This window comes from Elaeis guineensis, chromosome 3 (assembly GCF_000442705.2).
Source record: "Elaeis guineensis isolate ETL-2024a chromosome 3, EG11, whole genome shotgun sequence".
Lineage (NCBI taxonomy): Eukaryota > Viridiplantae > Streptophyta > Magnoliopsida > Arecales > Arecaceae > Elaeis > Elaeis guineensis.
The window spans coordinates 106,176,118-106,201,337 of NC_025995.2; the positions used below are offsets into that span (position 1 = coordinate 106,176,118).

A 25,220-nucleotide genomic window follows, 5' to 3' on the forward strand; every position below is an offset into this window, starting at 1 on the left:
AATTTTTATCACATAAAATTTTTAAGCAAAAAATCAATCTATAAATATTAAATATATATTAAAAAATAATAATTATATAAATTAATTATACAAGACACATTCTACATTAAATTTTCTACACAACCTTTGATGCACAAAATTTTTTTTTTTTTTTTCTCCTGCAACTCCACAAAATGGATGCAGGTGAAGGAGGATTAAAAGGTGGAGGATGAAAAGGCTGGTCCTGCCTACGTGAGCAAGCAGAATGGTCTCATTTTTGGTAGACGCAAACTGATGGCAAAACAAGGGCTTTGCATCTCCTTGTTTTCGCCATCTCCGGACTCTTCACAGCAAGTTCTCTGAAGCCTTAGACATCTCCACACAGTCAACTGCCGGTGCAATCATCTGTGAGAGAACAATCAAACTTTATATCGTTAATAAGCAAATCAGATTGATAATTCTTCACCGCAAGCTCTCTGAAGCTATAAACATCTTTACACCGTCAACTGCCAGTGAAATCATCCATGAGAGAACAATTAAACTTTATAACGTTAACAAGCAAATCAGATTCATAATGCATTCGAATGAACACCAAAGCTATGCCTTTAACTAAAGAAAAATTGTAAAGATCAACAAGTATTTATTGCATTCAGCAAAGACCACCAGCAAATAATGATACAATCAATAGCCTCACGATTTAACACTGCTCAAGAACTATGTTGCAGTGGAATTAAGGATTCAACCCTAAGTCCCATCTTCTTTTGTCTTTTTTTTGCCAAACTTTTTCAAAAGTCATATTATATTCCAGTATGACATCGTAAACTGACCAAAATTTCAGGCCTATTGTCAAGAATCCAATCAGCATTAAAACTGGCTTCCCTCACAGCAGCTATGAGCTGAAGCTTGACTGGTCATCTCCAACGAGCCTCTAAACAACAACACCTGTGAGAGTGAAACATAAGAATCCATGACAAGTCAAAGAGAAGCAAACTTCAGCTGGCAAGGAAATACTAGGCATTATTATAAAAGCCAAAATTTTAGTAACAACATTTTTTTTTTTTAAATGGTGGCCTCAAAGCTGATAGAAATAGACAATGAGATTTAGCAAAAAAATCATCTGATAAAGAGTTCCAAAAGGGCGAAGAAACAATTGAAAAGATACAAGAGAACTTGCCAGAAAAATTACAGCCTCTAGCATCTTCTTTCACCATCAACTCAAAAAGCCTCCTAGCGTTTGACCTATTTTGTAGGCATCCTGAAGGGAAGAAATGCATCCCCTAGTTGAGACTCACAGAGAAAATAAGTTTCTGGCTTCAATGCCTTTAGAAAAGACTTGTTCAGGCTCAATGCTGAGACTGCATGCAACACCCGGGTGCAAAACCGATGCACTTCTCCCCGCCTCGATTGTTTTTTTGGCAAATTGCTCAGGAGTTCTTGGATCAGCTCACAAAGTGCATGCAAGTGTTTCTTCAATAATTTAGTTTTACTTGATGAATCCTTATCTTTCTCTGCTTTCCCAGTTGAGATACATGATTTCATGATACAGTCTATGAGATCTAGCATTTCAATTCGTCGAAATTCTGATTTTGCACTCCCACATTTCTCCAAAAGAAAGCGAAAAAGCTGCAGCCCAAGCCAGGGATGCCTTCGAATAACCTCTTTCACAAACCCAGGTTTCAGCCGGGACTTCTTACTATTGAAGTAGTCATTTAGTATATTTCTAAATATACTCACCACCCCCTCAAGCTCAGATTTGGAAAATTTTTGCGAATGTATGATTTTTAATATCCAGAAAGATGAGGTCTGAGCTAGAGAAGAGACGGTCTTGTACCGTGACCGTGATGCCAATTTCAGACTCTTCTCCAACAGGATTGAAAGATTACTTAGCTGGATGTCATCACCTTTTGGATAGTCTTTTGCCTTGAATATTTTCTTCTGCAGAATTCCTCCAATGCGTTGCCTGACATGCTCACTACCCTCAGTGCTATGTGAATTGACAAAAGCTTGAACCAAGTAAGAATAGACCATCAAAACCTGAGGCTTGCCTGTTCCCAAACTCCAATGAAGTTAATATATACTATCAGGAAAGAAAAAATAAATAAATACATATGGGTATTAATTAACATATCCCTCATGTCCCTAAGAACTTTCACCCAACATATTTTTGGAAAATTGGATTTATCAGGTTCACGAACTTGGGAAAACATGGAATACATTTTAAAAATAAAAGAAATAAATATCACAAATGAAAAAAAAAAAAAGGAAAAAGAACATAGTTTCCTGTAGTTTTGAATGTTTCTAATTTACAAATCAAGGATGTGTTTCACAAATTGCTTTCCTCATCCTATTACCCAGTGCAGAAGTTAAGAGATTCAGAAAAAGCTTTTTGATGCTAAGTAACAACACCCAATGAATGAAGTGTATTTAAGTGTTTACCTGGATTCTTCTGTAGATATATTTCCAGAAGCGAGAGCACACGAAGTTTGAAAGGTGTGAGCTGAGACTGTGCACTGTCATTCCCAGAAATTTTCCTCTCCTTGAATATCCGTGCGATATAAGAATCCATCCTAAACATGGCATCGTCATCCATACCACTATCAGAATCATCCAAAGAAAGGTCTTTATCATTTTTGGTAACTTCTTCATTAGTTGCCTCGTCTCCATCTATTCTCTCAGAATCCTCCTCATCATTTTTGGTAACTTCCCCATCAGATCCCTCAGCTCCAAGCATTCCTTCAGAATCATCTGCATGGTCATCGGTATCGCCTGTCTCAACAACCTCAGCTTCATCAGTTTCCTCTGCTTCTTCAATTCCAAGGAAATCATCATCATCTTCATCGCCATCACTGCTAGCTGCTTGATGTCGGGGAGGCTTCAGATCTTTCTTGACAACACGCAACATCTGGAGGAGTCCAGCATCTGTTATATCATCACAGATGAACCTGAAAACCTGGAGAAAGTAAAAGGAACAATTAAGAACTGGATGTTACTCCATTAAGAGAAGCCATATATTGTGTTTAAAATAGCAAGAGTTTCTGGAAACAGAACATCATGACATTAATTTATCATAAATTGCAAAGCTTTTATTAACCTGTTCTCAAAACATGCAGGCAATGCCACCAGCTCATCATTTTGTACTGAGGGGATAGTTGAGTAAAAGGTCCAGAACTAGTAATATTCACAACATTTGCTATTTTAAAAATATTTAAGTGCCTAGTAAAAGTTTTATGGAGTAATGGTATTCATGATTCAAACACATGGAAAAAGTAAATTTTGTAATAACAGCTGCAGAGTGTAACTTGCCTGTTCAACAGCAAAACAAATAGGACCAGATGACTGAGGCAAGAGAGAAAGCAATGTATCTACTAGGACATCCATCATCTCTGGTGCTTCATTATCATCGAATTGGTCTTCTTCCTCTGAAGAGTCACCATGAGCAACAGCAGGGAAAGCCTTCTTATAACATATGTTTAGCTCCAGCGCTGCCTCAGAGAACTCGCCTGGACGGAGGAGGACTTGCAGCAGCAATTGAATTAGCAAATAACGAACTGCATGCAATTTATTTGCATCTGGTTCAGGCCTCATTCTTCTTTCCTGCAATGTCAGACATGTGACTCATAGAGTAAATCGCAAGAAAATTAAGTAATAATAATTGATGAAGCTACACTCATAAGATCAGAACAAACAAGAACATGATGATTTGGATTTTGAGATGGTTTTTTTTTTTTTTTTGGAGAACTAAAGATATATCTGAATTCAAATGGCTATTTAAGGAGATCTGACATGTGCATGCTTCACCAAGTCATCATCAACAATTCAATGACAAACAAATTATTGGGAAAGCAATATCTGGCCTTTGTGCATACATTGTCAAAATGTGGCATTCTTTTACAGCATAAAACAGAATAATCAGCATAAACAATAACAAATTGCATCATAAAGTCTATAAGGCTCTTCTTGTTTTCTGTTTCTTTAAACTACTCTTTTCACTGTTACTGCTCAACAGCGAATAAAGTGCAGGACAGGATAAAAGGTGGATAAGGACAGATAACGCCAATTGCAAACAAATGAGATAAGGCTTCTCCACAATAACTTTGTCAGTGACGGGAGCACACTGTTGGTGAGGGATTTAGAAAAGATACTCTAAGATATTCCCTACTTTCACAGTCTAAAGGTGATTATTACTGGAAAGCAAATTTTATTGTTTATTGACTTGAGAGATATATTGTATAATCAGTAATCACTAATAGCAAGACTATATACAAATCAAAAGCAGCGCATATGCAACTAGTCATGACATAAAGGACGAATATCCATTCATGGAAATATTACACACTTGAAGCTGCCTAGACATCTATTGTTTGCTATTTAGATAACCTGCCCGACTTCAACACATCTTTCGATTTAAAATGACTACTGCCCAAAATCACGTGAAACAGAATGATAGGTATTATAAATTTATTAATCTAATGAATATTCTACAATTTGTAAATATAAGGAATCAGTGGTTCCAGAACCTTCGACAATTAATACATTATTATATTGGTTATCTCAAGAAATGGATAAATGCCAATCAATACTCTAGCAATATGAAATATTTATGAAATATTTTGGACTAGAAATTTAACAAGTACCTCATGGCAAAGTTTAGACTCCATTTCTTGCAGTTTCTTAAATGCCCTCTCATCTTCGTTGCTCAACGTCCTGTAGAGTGAAACAGAAGGGATGTTGCACAAAGTGTTGAGGAAACACATAAAGTACGATCCAAGATCATTGAACTCAAGTCCATTTAGTATATGTGAGCCCTCTCCTTTCTGTGCATCTTCTAGTAACAACTGGAGCTGCTCTATGCACATCCTGCACAAAGAACTGGATGCAGCAGCTTTTGGCCATTTGAACTTCTCCTGCAATTCAAATGATGTAACTTCAGTGCCTAGAGATGAAGAAAACAAACCCTGAACTGCCAGGAATTTCATTATTTCAGTCTGCACACGAAATTTTTCTTCTATGAATTTTTCTTTTTCTGTATGAACCAAAGACTTCACATTAGAATCGAGTTTTAAATTTTTCAAAACACGAGGCATGGTATCTATAACCCAATTCTTCAAGAAGTCTGTGTTCCCTGATACAGGAGGTTCCTTATCTTCTGTTGAGCCCATTTCTGAATTTTCATCTGTAGTCTGACTTTGATCAGATGGTTCATCTGTGAGGGCCCCTTCATCTACAAACAAGCTCATTAAGTTATGCACAAAAAGCAAGCAACCTGGTCCAGTATTGAATTTCGCAACCAACTCTTTGACTGCCTGTGTCCTTGTGATACTATCAAATTTACCATTGCTGTGTTTCTGCAAGGACACGATAACTGCAACACGTCGATCATCATCATCCCCAACCCAGTTTAGTAATTCCTTCAGAAAAAGCTGAGCAGCATTGTACAACCAGGAACCCTTGTTTGAAAGGATGTCCGCTAAACAGTGCACAAGCTTGTTAGATAAGACAACCTGAATGCATGATACTGGCAACCTCGGCAGGAGAAGAAGCAAAACATTTAATGCCAAATGTTTCCTATCATGAGATGATGAAAGAAGTGATCCTTCAACAACCACCTCACAGAAAGAGCAAATATTCTTGGCAACATCCCCAAAGGAGTTCTCTTTCCTGACCTTCTTGTGTTTCTTACTAGAACTTGCTGCAGCATCTTCGTCTTGAGATGATGATTCTGGTATAAGCAAATTTGCCACCAAGGGCCAAAGACTGTGTACACGCGGCGTACAGAAGGTTGATTCCTGCATAGCCAGTGTCAAAATTTAACAATAATTTAAATAGAAAAAAGTGATATGCACGTATTTTTGATAAAGCAAAAGCAACCGTCCTTCAGTATCTCCCATCATCTCTTGCAAAATTTATACTACATAAGCACCAAAATACTTGAAGTTGAAGAACCTCTTTGAAAAGCAAAGTTAAAAAATTTGTCAAAACAATAATGACTTATAAAAGTGATCTATTCCTAAAGTGCAAATAAATCATAGTTTAGAGATCTAACCTTGAAGCAAGGGGCAAGATACAACAGATGATCTCGAGTAAAGAAATTGTCATGACTGAATGGATATGGCAGGAGCTTGCCCAAAACTTCACTGTCATGTACTCTTTCTTGCAACTTCAAAGCTAAGAACAAGGCATCTGGATCTCCAACTTCTGCAGCTTTCTCGAACCACTCATGCATGCCAGGAGCTTTAAGAACTTGGCTCAACAAAGCTTCAACAGGTAACTGTAAGACTAGAAGAACAAAACATCAGATCTAATGAAAAATATAGACTCAAATAAGAACACAACAATCTAACAACAATAAAATCAACATGGAAATTGGAAAATATAACCAGAGACAGAGTAACAGCAGATCAAACTTATAAGCAATGGTGGCTTTCCCATTGGATATTCATATTACTAAAAAAAATAATGATGGAAAAAGGGAGTTCACAGACTGATTACTTAGCCTGATGGCCTGATCAGACCCAGCTACACGTTTTAGGTCAAATAGGCATCCCAGGAAAGAAACTGTCACAAGTGTAACAGCAATTGTCAGGGCTGTAAATGGGTCATACAGGTTGGATCCATGCTGTATCTGCATCTGAACTCGATAAGAAAATCGAATTCTAGACTCGATTTCAGATCCATCAAAGCGAGTAAGCTCTGAACTCACATCGAAACTGGATTAATAATCGGATTCAAGTTTTTGAGGTTCAATTCAGCACAAGATTTTAGTAGGCCAACTAGCCAAGGGTTAGCAACTTCTGAAACTAAGAAGACACGTATCACAATAGTCATCCATGCATAGCGAATCCATAGCAGATAGCAGTAGAAAAGGAGCACGATATGGAAGGGAAATGATTGGTTTTGAAAAACAAAACAAGCGCTTTTGAAATGGATTAAATATCTATTTTATGTTTAGTTTGATTAAAGCATAATAAAAATCCACATGTCGGATGAGATTTTGGAAATGAAATAGCAATGGGTGAGATTTACGGAGAGCATGTGTGAGAAAAAGGAATAAATGCACACATAAAGAAAAATAATTAACACAAGCCATGTAGCCAATTCTCTTTATATTCATATATTTATATATATTACATATATAGTTTCTTTATATGCATTTGGGATATTGGGTTTTCATATTCGAACATAGATACATCAAGTTCGATCTAATATGAAATCAGATCCGAATCCGACTTTGATCCAATAAGGTTATCAACAACTTAATTTGGATCCATACCCAATTATTATAAAATAATCAGGTAGGGTTATCGAGGATAAAGTTTGACACCCCAGTAACTGTGATTTTTGTTCAGATTCATGCTGGTGGATGTGATTACGCAACTGAAGATTGTCAGCATTTTACAATAAATGCCAATCGATACCCTAAACTGCAGATACATGATGTAAGCCAAAATCAAACTAAGCAGATATAGAGCTGAGTCCAATTATAGGACCACTTACGATTACTCATCCATCAGACTCACTAAGAACATAGTATTTTCAATGTTTGTTCAAGAGAAGGATAATGCATACAGGACTTTGTTGGGATATAGCCCTATAATAAGCAGGATAAGCTGGTAGAGAGCCATTCAACTCCAATTGGTACAAACAGAGTAACAAATAGCAACTATAGATATGCTATTGAAAGTCAGTAGCAGTGCAACTGATGAAGACAACTAGGATGTTGTCTCTTCATGACAATCAAGGACTAAAGGACCAAAGAAACAAAACAGCAAGAAAACTTGATATCAACATTAAACATTAAAAGAATAACTTGCAAGCACCCCTTCTATTGATTCAAAACAACCAACAATATAGCCATATAATATATATCAAGAATCAGGAGCATAAGATATACCTTCTCAACCATTTCCAAAATGACTGCAACAGCTGGCTCACTTAAGTATCTCTTCTTGCCTGCAAGCGAAATGACTTGACTTGTAAAATCCTTTACAAGTGATGTACTGTTATCCAGAATCCAGTCTGTAGCAATTCTCCCTGATCTAGCAAGGGCTCCGTAAGCAAAGAGGTGACCCAAAAGGCAATCTCTAGCTTCCTAAAATACCATCAAAATATACTCAAATTAAAACAGAACGAAAACAGCAAATTATTAGCTTACATTCCATAAATATGTTTTAAGCATTACCTGACCCTTCATTGAAGATGAAATTTCCAACATATCGACCATCAATTTCATCACCGATTCCACTTCAATGGTACGAATTGCCCCAACAACAGCTGTTAACCCCAATGCAAACCCTTGTCTTGCACACTGTATAACAAACAATGATCACAAAGGCTAGTAATTAATTCCCACCAAATTTCCAACAGTTGATTATGGTCTAAAAAGAATAGCAAAATAATAGGACTTTCAACATTCATAGACTATGTACATGGACTGAAAGGATGCAGTAAATAATATATAAAACTTTTTTTTTTTGGTATCAAAAAAATAGATATAGCACTATTTTTTCATTTGAAGCATCAAATACAAGCATTATTAATTGTTTACCAACCCTGGCTAAAATCTATTTCTTATGCATCAAAGTACGCAGATTCAACCAATAAATGATCGAAACAAGGTCCAGACAGTTGATGCAATGCAATGCATGCATAGCATACTTTGTACAGCAAGAGGCATTGCAAGTTTCAGCACAAATTGAAATACATGAGTTAGCAGGATGCACATACCATGTTAACTTGGAAAGCATCAGAAAATTACAACTTTCTGGAAAATTGGATATCACTGTATGCTTTCCTGTCAAACACCTATTTTGGATAAGATATTCTTCATTTTCTAAAGAGATTGAAGGAGATATTACTTAGTAGCCTCAATACAGCACAACTTGAGAGGAGAGCACAGGAACAAATTCTAGAATCCTCCAATTAAATCTGCATATGTTGTGCCTGATTTATCTTGGCATTCTGATATACTAGTTCCACCCATCTGCAGACACTAATACTTAACAGAGCTTCTTCAGATAAAGCAAGCAAACAAAGTCTGCAAGAACTCATTTCCAAATTATTCATTTAACTCTAAAACTTGAGTAGCAGGTTTCAGATGATTTCCAAATCAAACAGTATTATATCAAAAGAGATTTAGCAAATTTAAATTAGAATAAGTTCTAACCCGTCACACATAGCCTATGAATATTGCATGCTACTAAGTATTAACAAGTGTATAAACCTAATTCACATACGTACCAGTTCTTTAGCCCCCCAACTCCCCACAACCCCGCCCCCCCGCCCCCCCACCCCCCCCCCGCAAACCAAAAAAAAAAAAAGAAGGAAAGAAAAGAAAAGAAAAGAGAAGTCTTGAATGATAAGTATGAGAATAGAGTTGACCAAAGATCATCAAAAAGCAGGTATATGTTTCTTGTATTGTGCTGATGCTTGTGAGAGTTCAGGACAAGGCATATATGTTGCAACATTCCATAAGTTAGCAAAGAGCGGCAATGTAAAAAAGAAGAAGACGAAGAAGAAGTAGCACTATTAAAGTATATTGCATAGAATGGTAAGATAAACTATAAAAAAAGAAAAAAGAAAAAAAAATCAAACAGGAATTTTGACACTTCAGACAAATCTTACACCTTAACTAATAGTCTATTAAAGACAGAACATTGTTGATTAATAAGTAGATACTATGCATATATTTAGACTTTCTCAAGAAATATAATATACAATTTAATATAAATAAGAACTGTATAAAACGAAACAAGCAAAATCAAGGAGAAGCTACCAATTAAGCGTTCAAATGTTTGAGGAAAAAATAATAACTAAATAATAAACAATCCCATCTGAAGCAAATGAGATTGACTTTGAGTAAGTTTAGATGTATACACTACAAGCAAACTTATATTCTACCATCAAGCTGCGATACAAAACAGTTGCTAATAGTACCCGCCCCAAGGATCCTGCCAACAATAATGTTGTCAAAGATGACCTGCTGTGCTGAGCGAAGGCCATAAGACCACACTGCCCTAAGACCAAATGCAGGGTTTGTCCTAAGTGCTCAAATGGACACATCAACAGGTTTCAGTTAAAGAACTAATACCAAGACAGACAGACAGACAAGCACGAGCGCGCGCGCGCGCATACATACATACATACATACATACATACATATATATATATATATATATATATATATATATATATATATATATATATATATATATAATGTAATATAATATAATATGACAGTTTCAAAATCAGGAAGGATGCATAACTCCCCCATTAATCCACCTAATATTTACAACTGCCTACCCTGATAACAAAAGATAGTTCAAGATTAACCTGCCTAGACTGCCTTAGGTAGCCCTTTGTTGCCTGCTAGGTAGCTACACTACAAATATAATTGCAAAGAAACTAAGCTCTGAGCAGGCTTCAGCAAGTGTGCATCTAAGAGTAAGCAATTACATAAGCCATGTGGATTTCACCAAATGGAAGTATGAATCTTACAGCATGTTACCAATTGCAAATACAAATAAAAGTATCAAACAATTATATCATTTTAAAATTAAATAATTGACTCTTAGAGAAGCACTTCATTTATCATGACATCAAGAACTAAACTAGAAAACAAACGCCCAAACAGCACAAAAGACACGAAAGCTGAACAGTTCCAAAATAGTGCTAATAGTGTTGCTGCAGTTAACTGCCTAGGTATTTCAGTAAAGACAGCCACCAAAATATTGGCCGTTAATCCTTGGTGAGAATAAGCATCATCTTGAAGGCCCATCATATGTTAATCTAAGATGTTTTAACATACAAGTAGCAATATTGAGGATCAACTGAGCAATAAACAGAATTTTAAGTTATCTATTTGAATAGTTCATTTACTAAGCCCTAAGTAAATAACTAAAGGACTTGCTAACATTTTGACATATGTCATACAAAAATAAAATTTCCTTGAAATTTTTCATCACCTTTCTTAATTAACTGTTTCATCATATATTGGTTGAGAAGCCACGTTGAATATAAAGAGATGTCTTTTTTTTGTTTTATTCAATGAAAAAAATCAGACCTGGATTCAGATGTCTATAACTTGACGTCCTAGCTGACCACATCTAATGCATTTAGTGCCAATCATGTTGGCATGACCTCTTACTAGTCATGATTGAATGCATGGAAAAGATATCAGACTTTGTTGCTTCCGGTGTGATGATTTCTTCTTTGACTCTTTTAACTATGTTGACGAGATAAAGTTCACTAATATGCAGAGCCCCATACCATAGTATATAGTTTACATTTAGCTATACTTACATCTCTTTGCGATTAGTTAAAACGAATCAATACCTAGAAGCAGCTACAGGCATGGATTGTTACATAATGAATTTAAGAAAAAAGCAAAATAACTGGACTATAGAAGGCCTTTCCAACTTTTCTTTTCTTCACAATAATCTAGGAAAGGCCAGTTATTAGTAAAAATGAGCTAATAAGTCTCATCAGAAATTATTGACCCAGATCCACACACTCATTCTTCCTTATCTCATTCTAACGATGAGTTAATGGCTCAAGCATTTAGAGAGCCTCTAACAGATCCATTGACAAATAAATGAGCAACTGAGCTGACTAGAAAGCAGAAAATATGATATATCATAATGGAATGACAAAACCTTCAGCACCATAATAAGCAAGCAATAGGAAACAAAACCAAATTATCATAATCATACCTCCCTTGAAGAAGACACTCCACGGATAAGTCGACGAATAGCATATCTCAAAGTAGGCGCACAGTGCTCCATCCCATCATCCTTCTCAGCTTCCAGTTGAACCGCCCCGTTTTGTTCTTTCTTATTTTCTAACTTCTCATATGCCTTCTGAACGTCGCGCAGCTCTGCAACTAATTTCTCTGCTGCTGCTTCCCTAACCGACGAGTCTAGAGATGACAGATCCCTAAATACATCAATATGGAACCCAGGCAGGTTGCTCGAGGACAAAGAAGGCGAGGATGTCTGATCTTCGGGAGGGCGTTCACTAGACTTCTTAGCTTGCGATTGCTCCTTGTTTTCGGAATCAAGTCGATGCCTTTCTTTATCCATCGTTTTCCTCTTCTTCTTTCTTTCCATGGGTTTCAAAGACAGAGGGATTGCCGGAGGGGGCGCATCCTCGGCCTCAGTCTTCTCATCAAATATTCTGCCTTTTTTCGGTTCTTTCACAAATTCTGGAGTAACCCCGTCAGCAGGCGCATTTTCCTCGCCGTCAAAGTCTTCTGTGGAGCTGGAGGGCCTCTTCTTGCTCCCCATTTAAGCCAAGAAACGATTTCTTGCGACCAAATCCTCTTGTATATCAATCCACGACGCTGTCAGAACAATTTTATGAATCATATTTTAATAAATCAAAGAATAATGACGGAAAATGGACTATATCCGCTTTTATGGAAAAACAAAGAGAAAGATAGAGAGATAGAGAGGGAGGGAGAGACTTATAAAAATCGTTCCACCGAAACAAAGAAGCTCTGCCGTCTCGCGAAACCAAATCACTCGCGGATAAAGGACAGGACTTACCACGAAACAGAAATCTTGGGAAGGAGATGGAGATCGAGGATATCTCCTTCTTCTAGGGTTTAGAGAAGGCGAGCGCGTTGGTTCTTGGGATTAGGGTTTCGACTGGGGTTTGGAAAGATGGAGTGATAGGAACCCACTCGAGCCGGAGGACGCTGCTGGGTGATCGATGGACCGCCGCTGACGGAAAAGAGACGGAGGGGTTTGAGGCCGTTATATAGCTCTGCTAAATGACGAAAATGCCCATGAACGTGCCATAGAAACGAGTCGACCCCTTGCCCGGATCGCTGGACCTTTACATTTGATCCGAGCCCGAGATGACATGATCTGTGGCCGTCTAATTAATGTTTATATTTTTTGTGTTTATTTTATTTGCTTAACATTATGTGTATTTATTTTTATTTACCTGAAACCTATATCTGTTTGGGATACATTTTAAATATTAAGTATATTTATTTGCCATGGATGCTTTACAATGACTTGCCAAACGATTCGTTTGATTACTACCTTGGACTTTTTTCATAAATGGAACAACCAATTTCTAAATAAAGAAGAATAATTGGTGATGTATCTCATATGATAGATTTTTCTTCAAGTTTTTTTTTTGATGATGTTATTTTTTATTAACAAAAATGAAGAAAAATTTAAAAAACTATCTTGGAAACAAAAATTATTCAAATCATGTCATTTTTGGTAGATAGTGAATGATGAATGCATGAATCTTATGATTACCGATTGAAATGGATTGAATATGGTTTGTTTTCGAAAGACAAGTGATAGTTGAATTTATAGCTATATGGAATCATACTTTTATAATTATAATTTTTTTAAAATAAAATATATAAGTTAATAAATAAATATATATTTTTAATGGATATCGTTGGATATCATCATTGTAGCTCTCTTTTATATTTATGGAGGGAGAGATAGGCACAAAGTACATTTCACTTTAAAAAATTTGTTTATGTGGGTGCTAACTAATATCAAGTACATAGTAAATAAAATTTCATATATAATAGCTCCATATAAATAGAGACACACATTATATATATATATATATATATCAGTTTTATTTTTATCTCCGTTGATGTCTATACACATCACTTTATCCTTCTCTTTGCCCAATGTTAAGTTATTTCTCATTAAATAATTAAAATGAATGAAAAAGTTTGTTATTTCCAATTAGTCTCTGCTCACTGATATGCATTTCATTCATATGCATGTAATATGTGCGTAACTTTCTGAGTTTTGTGTATCACATAGGGTAGAAATAAATTTTACATGTAAAAATATATTTTGTATGGCAGAGCTCATATGATCGATTTTTTTTTTTATTTTTTATGATAAATAAAGATTTTGTATTGAAAAGACTCAAGAAATTTATGACCAAACTTTAAGGAGACGTAGAAGAAAAGATTGTCTGCATCATGTTTGGACCACATACAGCATCCAATAAATGAGATGGCTCTCCTTCGAGAAGACACGTATGAGACCTGAACGAACATGCATTTAGAGCTCAAAACCCTAGAATTGGACAGACATCCATTAAAATCATCGTATGATAGTTTAATTATTTTAAAATCCAAGTAAATTTACATGTCAAACGTCATACATTTGTACAGCTCAATCTACCTTAGCATCTGTTCCTCTATTTATGCACGTTACATCGAACCTAGTATTCATGCCCATCAATTAGACACATTATACTACAATTCAATGTTCCCAGAGTCCTCAACATTATTTTTTCAGGTACCAAAGGAGTGCAGATTTTCCTTTCTAGATGAGATTCCACAATGCCCAATGATCTCCTAGCTCCTAAGCCCCTACCGCTTCCAAAATGGTGGGATTTGATCCCATATCGTACAAATACGTTCGATCTCACAACCTTCATTTGGATATAGGTCCCATCAATCCGTTGTCTTCGCACAAGAATTTGGTAGATACTTTTAAAAAAACATATTTTTCTCGCCAAATTTAAGGAATTATATATATATATATATAAAAGAGACAACACACAACATTCCCTGTTCTTTAGGCCATTGTTTTGTGGACCTTATCTTGGTGCTGTGCCATTGTTCTTCCATGGCCATTGAAAGGAGCATCCTGTGTACCAAAAAAAAAAAAAGAAAAAGGAGGCACCAAGATTTGATTGGGCCAGCTCTTAACACGACACATGTCTAACCCAGCCCAAATCAGAAACGGACCGATAACCTGGACCTATTTGCTCTCCCGGCCCATTTTCTCGACCGGTCTCGCATTAGTTAGCAAGCAAGCGACTGTGGCCACACGTTCCGGCTTGCAGGGGGATCAAATCCTTCTCTGTTTTCGTCCGCATCCCAATTTTTACGGCGACAGATGCCGAGCTATCCCTCGCACAAATAGAGCAGGAGTGACAGAGCGCGAGCTGAGAGATAGAGAGCAAGAGAGATGGTGGGCATCGGCGGAAAAGGGTTGGGCCAGCTCCTGGCGGCGCTGGCTGCGGCGTTCTTCCTCCGGGCAATCACCGGCCCTGGCCCCGCCCTGGCGCCGGAGGAGGAGGAGCAGTCGGACGATGCCGGGAAGATCGCCGACGACGAGGAGGCTCCGGACTCCGCCAAGGTCTTTCCAGTCACCATCCAGTGGAGCGGCATCACCTGCTCCCTCTCCGACAAGCGAGGAAAAACGGTAAGCCGACGGCGACGAGACCTCCTAACTATTCTGTCCATTTATCGGATTCCTCACTGCACGCGTGAGTTAGTCCACAGTGCATCGTCACGCTATCTTGCTCCCATAGGGTTGTGTAGGTTAGCACGAGAGCCGAAGCTTTGCTAACTTGCTCCGTCCCCACATTGTCTCCGACCTGGCACGAGGTCTCGAGCTGTTTCTTGATTGGTGAATTTATATCATACATATTCGTGAATTCATGATATTTCTTCTAATATTAACAATACCTCCTTTCTTTTAATATACAGCATATTTCTCGTCCAATACCCAAGTTAATGTAGAATTCTATGTTTCACTGTAATTTTTGGTTTCTAATTCTTTGCCATCTTTTCTTTCATCGTTAGATAATTGATTCATTCTTATACCTCGGTTGTATATGTCAATTTCAACAGGGAGACATGGAAAATTTGGCTACGAAGAACATTGTAGACACTCAAATTAATTGTTTTTTTTTCGTTATAATGCATTTCTTAGGTGAGGTTTCTGCTGACAAATGTGAGTGGGGAGGCCAAACCAGGAAGATTACTAGCAATCATGGGGCCATCGGGGTCAGGGAAGACCACATTGCTCAATGTGCTCGCTGGGCAGCTTGCAGCGTCCCCCAGGTTGCGTCTTACCGGGCATCTAGATGTCAATGGACGGCCAAGAACAACTGGAGGTTATAAGTAAGTTTCCAAGTGTCTGGTTGTCGGTACTTCTTTGTGGATTGTTCAAGAACGGTGAAACTTTTGTCAAAATAAGTTGCCTTGGTGAATAGATTTTGAAGTTCTTTCAGAACAAAGCAAATATGTGGTTTTGCAGGATTGCTTATGTGAGACAGGAGGACCTTTTTTTCTCGCAGCTGACAGTTCGGGAAACACTTTCACTTGCTACTGAGCTCCAGCTTCCCGAGTCATTGTCTGCAGAGAGGAAGGATAAGTATGTGAGCCAGCTCCTATTCCGATTGGGCTTGGTAAGTTTGGTATCATCATTAAAATAAGATAAATTGGTGGAGCAAAGGATTGTGACCGATGCCATTTGCATATAATAAAAGTTTTGGATAATTTAACATAGTGATACTGAAACTCGAGACATGCACCAAGAAGGAAAATTGGTTCTTCAGTCAACAAATCAGGAGGTCTATTTCAGGTTTGAAAGTTGGCTGACCAATCAAGGAAGCCAATTGACTGATGTCTGGAGTTTTTTTTTTTTTTTTTTTTTTCTGAACCTCCAAAAGAGAAGTCAAAACTGAAATATTTGAATTTTAATCGAGAATTCATGATCAATCTGTACGGGATCAAAAACTGCCAAAATGGCCAAAACTGCAACTCATGTTGTTCAACTGAAAGTTAAACCAAAACAAAACCTAGTAGACCCTTAAAATTTGAAAGAAATTTTTTTCCTAAAAGTCATTAGATATACCAAAATTTTTGCAAAGTTGTTGTGAGTTGCAACAAGCTTCTTTCACTCTCAGCTTAATGCATATCCTTTCTTGGTCAAAGTCTCTTAAAATGTATCTCATCTTTTCATTACCTATTTATTATTTTATTTATTTCTATCAATACTAGAACTTTCAAGTCATGTTGATCAGACTTTTTTCTTCCATTTATTTGATTGAAAATGGGAAAAAAAAAAAACTATCAACTAACTAATTTTGAAAGATTTGTGCCCATGAAGAAATAAATGTTTTGGGTGAGAAAATTGTACCTTTGGCAAATTCTAGTTTTTATAATTCATTCTTTTCAATTTCTATGTAATGGATACAGGGTACAAGCTGTACTTATCTTCTTTTATTTTTTGTTGAATATTTTTTATTTTTGTCAAAAGGTCAACTGTGCTGATTCTATTGTTGGCGATGCAAAAGCTCGTGGAATTAGTGGTGGTGAAAAGAAGCGTCTGTCACTTGCTTGTGAACTGATTGCTAGTCCATCTGTTATCTTTGCAGATGAACCTACAACTGGTATGACTGTGTTTTCATCACCAATTACCAACACCACTATTTTTTTGTCTTCTCCAAATAACTTATTGGTATCTTCTTTATCACTATTTAGCAATTTGGTCTGTGAATAACTAATCAGATTTCTTTTAGAGATATGTACTTTTGAAAAAAAGTTGTAACCCAGCCATCTGCTTGAACAAATAATTGAACATGTGATCCACTAACATTTCATAGTTTAATACATTGTCTTGCAATGTGAACTTTTTAGATGTGTTTATATTATTTTTTACTAATGAATTGGTCAAGTGAAAATAAAGACTAGTTCCAGGCTGGAGGTTAGGCTTTTTGATTAAGTTTGAGGTGCGGTCTACATACATGTGATGCAGCCTGGCAATTCCTACAAATGCTGCTAGCACACCCAAAACAACAGCAAGTGGGCCTTGTATGGTAGGAGCTGTGTGCTGATGGAGGGTAGAGGTGGTGTTAACCTAGCATATCTTATGTCTTGAGCCAGTGATTAAGTTAAAGAAAATAATTACATAGAATCAAATATGTCAACATAACTATACTATTCAAGTTTCAGCATTGAAAATGATATACTGGTCTGTGAAAGGCATCATTGCTGACCTGTTTCTACCTTTTTCAAGTTTGCCGTCCATTAGAAATTCCTGAAAAAATATATAATGATTTGGTGCTTATTATTTGATGTAAATAAAAATAATTTCAAAACCTTTGTTATATAGATAGATCTATTGCTCAGGTGAAATATTTAACTCAAGATGTTGGAGATGATTTAGCTGAAGAATAATTCATAAAAATGCAACATAATGAAAAGTGAATCGTAAAAATGCAACATACTACCAGTTATTTTTCCTGCTTGGCTCCTATCATCTACTACTATAAGACTTAATACCGCTTAATATGAAAAGGTTGGATGAACAAAGGATAAACAACCATGGAATTTCCTTAATAAAAGAACGATGCCCCCATATTTTTCCTCGATTCCTTTTGTTCTTCCAGTTGAAGGCTTCCATACATATACGTATGCTTTCACTTTTCTGGAGCATATTCTAGTAGCAACATTATGTCAATTATAGGATGCTTTGCTCCAATGCATTCAAAGTAACCAGAGCTAGTGATCCACTTGACAGCAAGGTTTTAGAGAGGATGGAGCAGCTAGATGGTAACATTTTCATCAAGTTCACAGTCAAGAGGAAGAAGATAACCATACCAATCCACTAAGTTTAGAAAGAAAAGGCCACAGTTTGGATAATCTTTTAAACATGTCCTGGACTTATGGGAGCCTCAACTTTGAGGCCAACAATTACCATACATTTATATTTCTCTGTCAATACCTTTGTATCGGTTCTCATTTTTGCAAACATAGCTCATGGCAGGCATTTGCTCTCTGCATTTAAGCAGTGTGAGCTGATAGTTGTACCATGTGGGTGTGAGTTAACTGCTATCTTGGTTTTCTTGGACTAAACTTTTGTACTATTTAAAGATACTGATCGAATATTTAAAGTATCAAAGAACAATCCAACATTTCTTCTGTTTATTGTTTTCACCAGACTGGAAGCTAAATTTGACATTTGATCTCTCAGGGTTGTATTATCAGCTTTTTCTTACACATTTTTCCTAGCCAGTCAAAAATGGTAGGTCTGTTTGATTTTGTGAATGTCAACGGAATTATCTGTGGTTCATGCAGGTCTGGATGCATTCCAGGCAGAGAAGGTTATGGAAACTCTTCGACAGCTTGCAGAAGATGGACATACTGTGATATGCTCCATACACCAGCCTAGAAGTTCGGTATATGTCAAATTTGATGACATTGTGTTGTTATCAGAGGGGGCAGTTGTTTACATGGGTCCTGCAAAAGATGAACCTTTGACATACTTCGCAAATTTTGGGTTACAACTTTTCCACCTTTTGCATCCTATCATTGTTTCAAAGCTTAAAATATTTATACAACTTGCTTTAAATTACATGTATTGGTACCATGTCTTGTTCTTATGCAGCATCAAATTTTTGTTTCTATGCTGCTGACATTTTCAAATTTATGAAATTGAAACTTGAAAAGCAAGTGTTGGAGCAAATGCATTCTCATTAGCTTTTATAAGTAAATATACTTAAATGATTAATGTTAATAAGGATGGATATAACCCTTTTAACTGCACTATATATTAATCATGGATATGGCTATGGTTCACTCTTTTCCTTGCTAACATTCTATGAGTTTGTCTACTCAAAAAAAGGTTAAAAAAAAAAAAACCTTTTTATGAGTGTGTTTGCTGTCCCATATATTCTTACTCTTTTGCATACCATTCTGGTTCTTTTCCCCTTTGTTTATAAATGCAATGGAGATGAAGATGCACTAACTCTAAAATTGTCATCATGGCTTTCTTAATAAATGTTGCTTATTCTCATCTTTGAATTAGAAATAGATTCTGCTGACTTATTCTTGCATGCTAACTCCAGCAGGTATCAAAAGAAATGCTTCTATACTTGCATATTACCTCGTGATTTTGACTTTCTGTTATATTAACTTAGTACCGTTAAATCTTTTGACTTTTCTGATGCTGCCGTGTCAGGTATCATTGTCCGGACCATGTGAACCCTGCTGAGTTCTTGGCTGATCTCATATCAATTGATTACAGCTCAGCTGAAAGTGTACATTCTTCCCAGAGAAGGATTGATGATCTTGTTGATGCATTCTCTAAAAGCACTCCAACTATTCAATGCACTAGTCCAATTATGCAATGGGAGGTCTCCAAAGTTCCAGCAAAGTTGCATAGGAAATCTGTAGTTAAGAAGCGAGGTGGTTGGTGGAGGCAGTTCTGGTTACTCCTTAAACGAGCATGGATGCAGGTTAATGTCATTCATTCTTTTTCCCCTTTCAGTTTCACTGTGTGCTTATTTCTTAATATTTAGGGCCTGTTTGGATTCATGGGCCAAAAATGACCCACAGCAGGTCATTTTTTTCTTCCCATGGGATTGGGGCCAGCCCTCTCCACAGGCTCCTGGATATTTCTAGCTACAAGCCTAATCCAAGCTCATTTTTCGTAATTGTATTGGCCTAAACCATGAATCCTATGGGATTTTTGGCCCATGAATCCAAGCAAGCCCTTATATTTTTAAAAATCATATGCTATTGTCAAAGATTTGAGAAATCTCAGTACAATGAAGGATGTGGACTGTTAAGTAAGAAAATATGATGAAAGGTCAATCCTGAACGAATTGGAACAGGCCTATTGCTCGATGTCACATTGCTGCTATGTGAAAATGAACTCATGTCATTGTTCAAAGTAGGATAACCATGAGATAATAATCAGGATCAGATCATTGTTGCAAGTTGCAAGGTACATCAAATCAATGTGTGAAAACAGATCCCAAAGAAGGTATTCCAATTATGCAGTTATAACTGCTGGTCTTGTAATAATTAGTAATGTATCATCAACGTCTATAATTCTATATGAATGAACCTTTGGAACTTTTTTATCCATGAGCAATTTGAATTGATAATCATGTTATTCCATAATCACCTTTTGAATTCATATCAATCAACACTCAAGGGTTCTGTCATGCTTAGGCTTCTCGTGATGGACCTACAAACAAAGTTAGGACAAGAATGTCTATTGCATCAGCAATCATATTTGGATCAGTCTTTTGGCGAATGGGTAAAAGTCAGACCTCAATACAAGATAGGATGGGACTTCTTCAGGTATGCATCATCCTTGTGCTTTTTGGTCCTAATGCCTTATATTTATTTTTTTAAAGGTTCTGTTCAGTGGATTAAAGCTTCATGGACACCTTTTATATGATGAATCTTAACATCTTATAACATCTGTTGCTTAAACACTACAATGGTCAAAGAGCTATTAATCTTCTAAAATATGGAAGTTCTTTCAAATGCCAAATCAAACAACATGAGCCTAGTCTTGCAACTGATAATATCCTTTAATTCTCTCATTTTCTTTCCTTTTTAGTTAGCCTGAGAATGGTGTCTTTCTATATTTATCAAGAACTCCATGAAGCAGTATTAAATCATGTGTGGTTAGAATGAGAAAATAAATCTCCCAGTCAATCAGCTCAGCCAATGAAATCTCAAGGTAACGTGAACATTTGGTACTGATGTCAATTGTCTAGGTGCCTCAACATGACAACCTTGAAAAAACCCAATCCGTGGACATTTCAGTACCTTACAAGTTACAAGTAAACGAATAAATGTATACTTCAGTACCCTGAAAAGACCAGTTGGCAGTGGTGACTTCTTTTGACAAAATGTGAGCTCAGTAACTTGACTATGCTGTTGGAAAGACCCTGAGTGTGTCTTCACTCTTCACCTTCAGGACACATGTGGCAAGCAGGGCATCCAGCATATTGGATGTTTTGTAAGCTTCAGAATGCCCTTTTTTTCCTTAAATAGAAATGTTTATTGATCCAAGAGAATGGTAAATAATATATAAACATTTACTACAGAGGCATAGGTTTTCTTAATGAAAGAACTGGACCTAAGGAGCAATGAAAGTGCCCTAATATGGATATTAGGTTTGGATACTATTTCCAACCTACAGATTGAAAGCTAATTGTTACAAATTGACATGACAATGTCCAGCCATAAAAGGAGCATATTTAGATAATCATACAACAGATTATGTTCAGCATTAATTGGTACAGAACCTGCCAACTACTTTTTGTCCATCTGCTGGCATTGGAGGATGGTTGCATGGTATTTCTTTTTTTTTGTTTGTAAGTTAAACTTTTCTTATTGATGAAAGCTGTGTTTTGAAGCCTATTGGATGTTTCAATCAATTTTTTGCTGCTCTACCCTCCTGACTGGACATTTTTCACAAACTTTGCGGCACCAGTTGCTTGCACCTGAAACACCAAAGACTTGGTCTTTTTCAGCTAATTTTACATATCATTGAACCACTAAGTACATGGATATATATGGTCTCTTTTATATTTCATTTATCCTCCTCAAATAATGGTATTATTACATTTGTGGCTTCATTGGAAAAGTTCTCGATGAACCTAAATTTATGACTTGCCAACAAATAGTAGTAGCAATCATTGATTATGGTAGTGTAGTCTCCTTTGTCAAACACTCAGTAAAGAACTTCAAAATTTTCATAATGTGTTAAGCATTGATATATGTCTCTTTGTTTTTGTTGAATATATGTACGAAGGTGGCCGCAATAAACACAGCAATGGCAGCCCTTACAAAGACGGCAGGTGTATTTCCAAAGGAACGTGCAATAGTAGACAGAGAGCGTGCTAAGGGTTCCTATGCACTGGGTCCGTACTTATTATCTAAATTGCTGGCTGAAATCCCTGTAGGAACAGCATTCCCATTAATGTTTGGGACAATTCTCTATCCCATGGCTCGTTTGCATCCTACTCTATCCAGGTAAACTATGTATTGCAACATTAGATTCTTATGAGTCAATCTTATAGGAACGCTACAAACTTCTCTTGCACAATGATGCTGGCTATAAATTGCATTCTAAGTGTCATTTTCCAACTATTTGGCATTTAGATTCATAATGCTTTCTTAAATTTATGTTATACTGTTTGCATATATTTAATGGTCTTTCCACTCCCTCCGTACGGTGTCTATTTAGGCCTTTTCTCGACTCCAACACAACCCAGACCATCTTCATTGGGTTCTGCCTTTTTTTTTTTTTTTGGCTTTGCATGAGCTCTTACCATCTCGACTGGCTTTTCTACCTCTCTTTCCTAATGCATCATCTATGCTTAAAATATATTCATTTTGACTTTATCCTTGAGTTTTTTCCATGGGACTGTCTTACCATTCGCATCTTTGTCTTGCTCACCTTGTCAGCAAAAGTTAGTATGAGTCAAAAATTAGAAATTGGGCACCTGGCTTGATATGCTTTCATACATTAAGCCATTATTTTCTTATTTAGAATATGAGATTTGGTTCATTTGAAATCTTTCTTGGTAACTCGGCCAAGTTCATTAAAGCCTTTGACATGAAATTTGGAATTCAGATTTGCAAAATTTTGTGGCATTGTGACAATGGAGTCATTTGCTGCATCAGCAATGGGTCTTACTGTTGGGGCTATGGTTCCTACAACTGAAGCAGCAATGGCCGTGGGACCATCCCTTATGACTGTGTTCATCGTCTTTGGGGGCTATTATGTCAATGCTGAGAATACGCCTGTGATTTTTCGATGGATCCCTCGAGTCTCCCTCATAAGATGGTATATCTTGTATTTATGAATTTGCAAGCTGGTACATGAGGTGGTCCCCTAGGTGATGATTGTCTGAGCATTATTATTTGTTTTTGTCACTTTCAGGGCTTTTCAGGGGCTCTGCATCAATGAATTTAGTGGACTCCAATTTGACCATCAACATTCATTTGATATACAAACTGGAGAACAGGTATCAATAGATGTTGTAGTCTTTTCTCAACAGCATAACAATTTCTTCTGGGCTGAAGTGAGATATAAATAGGCTGATTGAGAACTTGAAAGTGTACTTACAGATACTGGTAGATCATAAATAGAAACAAGATTAGATTCTTTGAGAACTTGATGGCTTTTTCCAGACACTTTGTCATTGTAGTAGAAATGGCTAGCCCAGAATAGCTAACGTACGTTAGACCAGATCTGTGCACCAGTCACATCTTCCATCTGAATGGTATTTTTTTATCATAAGACCAGTGTCAGGAATCAAGACCAAATCCTTGAATGGGCTTTTGTGCACTAACATGGCAATAGGACTGACTGAGATACTTCGACACCTGAAGGTGTCTCTGCTTATTATGAGACTGAACGCTGTTAATCACTGGTCAGCACAGCAGAGGAGCATTAAGGGAGGGATTAAGAATCTGGTAGATATTCTCAGTGTTCAAAAGCTCTATAGCTTTTTTAACTGTTGCGAACATACAAGCTAAAATTACCTTTTCTGGTATATATATATACATATATCCATCACAAGGAAATGATTGTATACTATAATCTACTTTTGGTATAGCTAACAATGTTCCTACAGTGTGAATAATACTTCCCAAACTACTGGGACTCTCCAATACCTATTTATCCCTAAGATTCCAAGAGTTCAGCTGGAAGAAGTCTGTAACTATCAGATGCTGACTAAGCACCATGCTAAAATTTTAAACCTGAATGTGCAGTAACAAACATGGAGCGCTGAGACAATTTTTAGCAATAGACTTCAATATGCATGGTAACATGAATTCCTAGTCCAATTTTCTTGGTTTTTTCTTCTCCTTAAAAAAGATAAAAAGTAAACAAAATGTTGTAGATATGGATGTTGATGGGCTTAGGGTTTTTCAGTTCCTTTATTCTTTGATTTTAACTCAGAACAGATATCTGTTTTCCAGTAAATAAAACATTATTTAATTTATCTTCCTCTATGGCAGGCTCTGGACAGGCTTTCTTTTGGAAATAGCCGAATCAGGCATACGATAATTGCACAGGGCAGGATACTCATGTTTTGGTATTGGACCACTTACCTTCTCCTTAAGAAGAACAAACCAAAGTATCAGCAACTTCTATCTCCAGAATACCAGCAACAAGAATAACAGAACTGATTCGTGTTCAGCAGTAGATAATCAGACAATAAGTCGACTTCTGCAAAAGGCTTGCGCAGCAGGTGTTGGATTTTAAAGATGAACTTGTGTTCCCAAGTCATCTGGAAGAATTGAGCGCATGCAAATACTGCTGGGATCTGGGTGGCAACCTAATGTTGGATAAGTTTGAAACCAAAGTTTGTTCCATCTCGTAGATAACTGGAAGTTAGATATGATGGTGAATGCATACAATATACTTCTGCATGAATGCATGCAAATACTGCTAGCATGTGGGTGGTAACCTAATGTTCAGTTCTTGGCAAATAAATATATGCTGGCTTAGTTCAGATAAGCTGAAAATCATGTTTTGTTGCTTTTGAACTGGCTAAACCAGTTCTTTCTTCCCGATTAGTGAAACAATTAATGATATTTGTTCGATCTTTCTTTGGACACATACTGGTTTAGAAATTGATAAGCAATATCTTATTATATTTTAAATTATTTATGATACGTTTAAGTTATC

General features: G+C 36.7%; 2 protein-coding genes across 3 annotated transcripts; one reads left to right on the forward strand and one right to left on the reverse strand.

Moving 5' to 3' along the window:
• Positions 1-564: 564 nt before the first annotated feature.
• LOC105041174 (uncharacterized) lies at positions 565-12,699 on the reverse strand. 2 transcript variants are annotated; one of them, XM_010918028.4, is made up of 10 exons: positions 12,522-12,699; positions 11,688-12,316; positions 8,159-8,284; positions 7,871-8,068; positions 6,023-6,247; positions 4,614-5,765; positions 3,283-3,573; positions 2,416-2,929; positions 1,154-2,024; positions 565-921 (listed from the first exon to the last, which is right to left on the reverse strand). In XM_010918028.4, the coding sequence occupies exons 2-9, from the start codon at positions 12,258-12,260 to the stop codon at positions 1,219-1,221; spliced, it is 3,885 nt and encodes a 1,294-aa protein (XP_010916330.1). In that variant the 5' UTR covers positions 12,261-12,316; positions 12,522-12,699; the 3' UTR covers positions 565-921; positions 1,154-1,218. The 2 variants fall into 2 exon arrangements, with proteins under 2 accessions (XP_010916330.1, XP_010916332.1); XM_010918030.4 differs by having other exon boundaries at positions 12,440-12,699.
• Positions 12,700-14,827: 2,128 nt separating this feature from the next.
• Positions 14,828-25,149, forward strand: LOC105041175 (ABC transporter G family member 7). The gene is made up of 11 exons (XM_010918032.3): positions 14,828-15,182; positions 15,696-15,886; positions 16,023-16,173; positions 17,028-17,160; positions 18,848-19,049; positions 19,731-20,007; positions 20,729-20,860; positions 22,329-22,549; positions 23,154-23,366; positions 23,463-23,547; positions 24,548-25,149. Exons 1-11 carry the CDS (start codon positions 14,946-14,948, stop codon positions 24,707-24,709), a joined length of 2,004 nt encoding a protein of 667 aa, XP_010916334.1. The 5' UTR covers positions 14,828-14,945; the 3' UTR covers positions 24,710-25,149.
• The last annotated feature ends 71 nt before the right edge of the window (positions 25,150-25,220 follow it).

What these genes read in the sequence shown, in the direction of transcription:
- LOC105041174 (XM_010918028.4), bottom strand. Translation starts at nt 12,260, where the DNA reads ATGGGGAGCAAGAAGAGGCCCTCCAGCTCCACAGAAGACTTTGACGGC. An exon ending in TTTTGGAAATGGTTGAGAAG is followed by an intron (nt 6,248 to 7,870) that starts GTATATCTTATG and finishes CTAGTCTTACAG; the next exon opens with TTACCTGTTGAAGCTTTGTT. An exon ending in ATCTTGCCCCTTGCTTCAAG is followed by an intron (nt 5,766 to 6,022) that starts GTTAGATCTCTA and finishes CTGGCTATGCAG; the next exon opens with GAATCAACCTTCTGTACGCC.
- LOC105041175 (XM_010918032.3), top strand. Translation starts at nt 14,946, where the DNA reads ATGGTGGGCATCGGCGGAAAAGGGTTGGGCCAGCTCCTGGCGGCGCTG. An exon ending in TGCAGATGAACCTACAACTG is followed by an intron (nt 17,161 to 18,847) that starts GTATGACTGTGT and finishes TGGTTCATGCAG; the next exon opens with GTCTGGATGCATTCCAGGCA. An exon ending in TTGCATCCTACTCTATCCAG is followed by an intron (nt 22,550 to 23,153) that starts GTAAACTATGTA and finishes TTTGGAATTCAG; the next exon opens with ATTTGCAAAATTTTGTGGCA.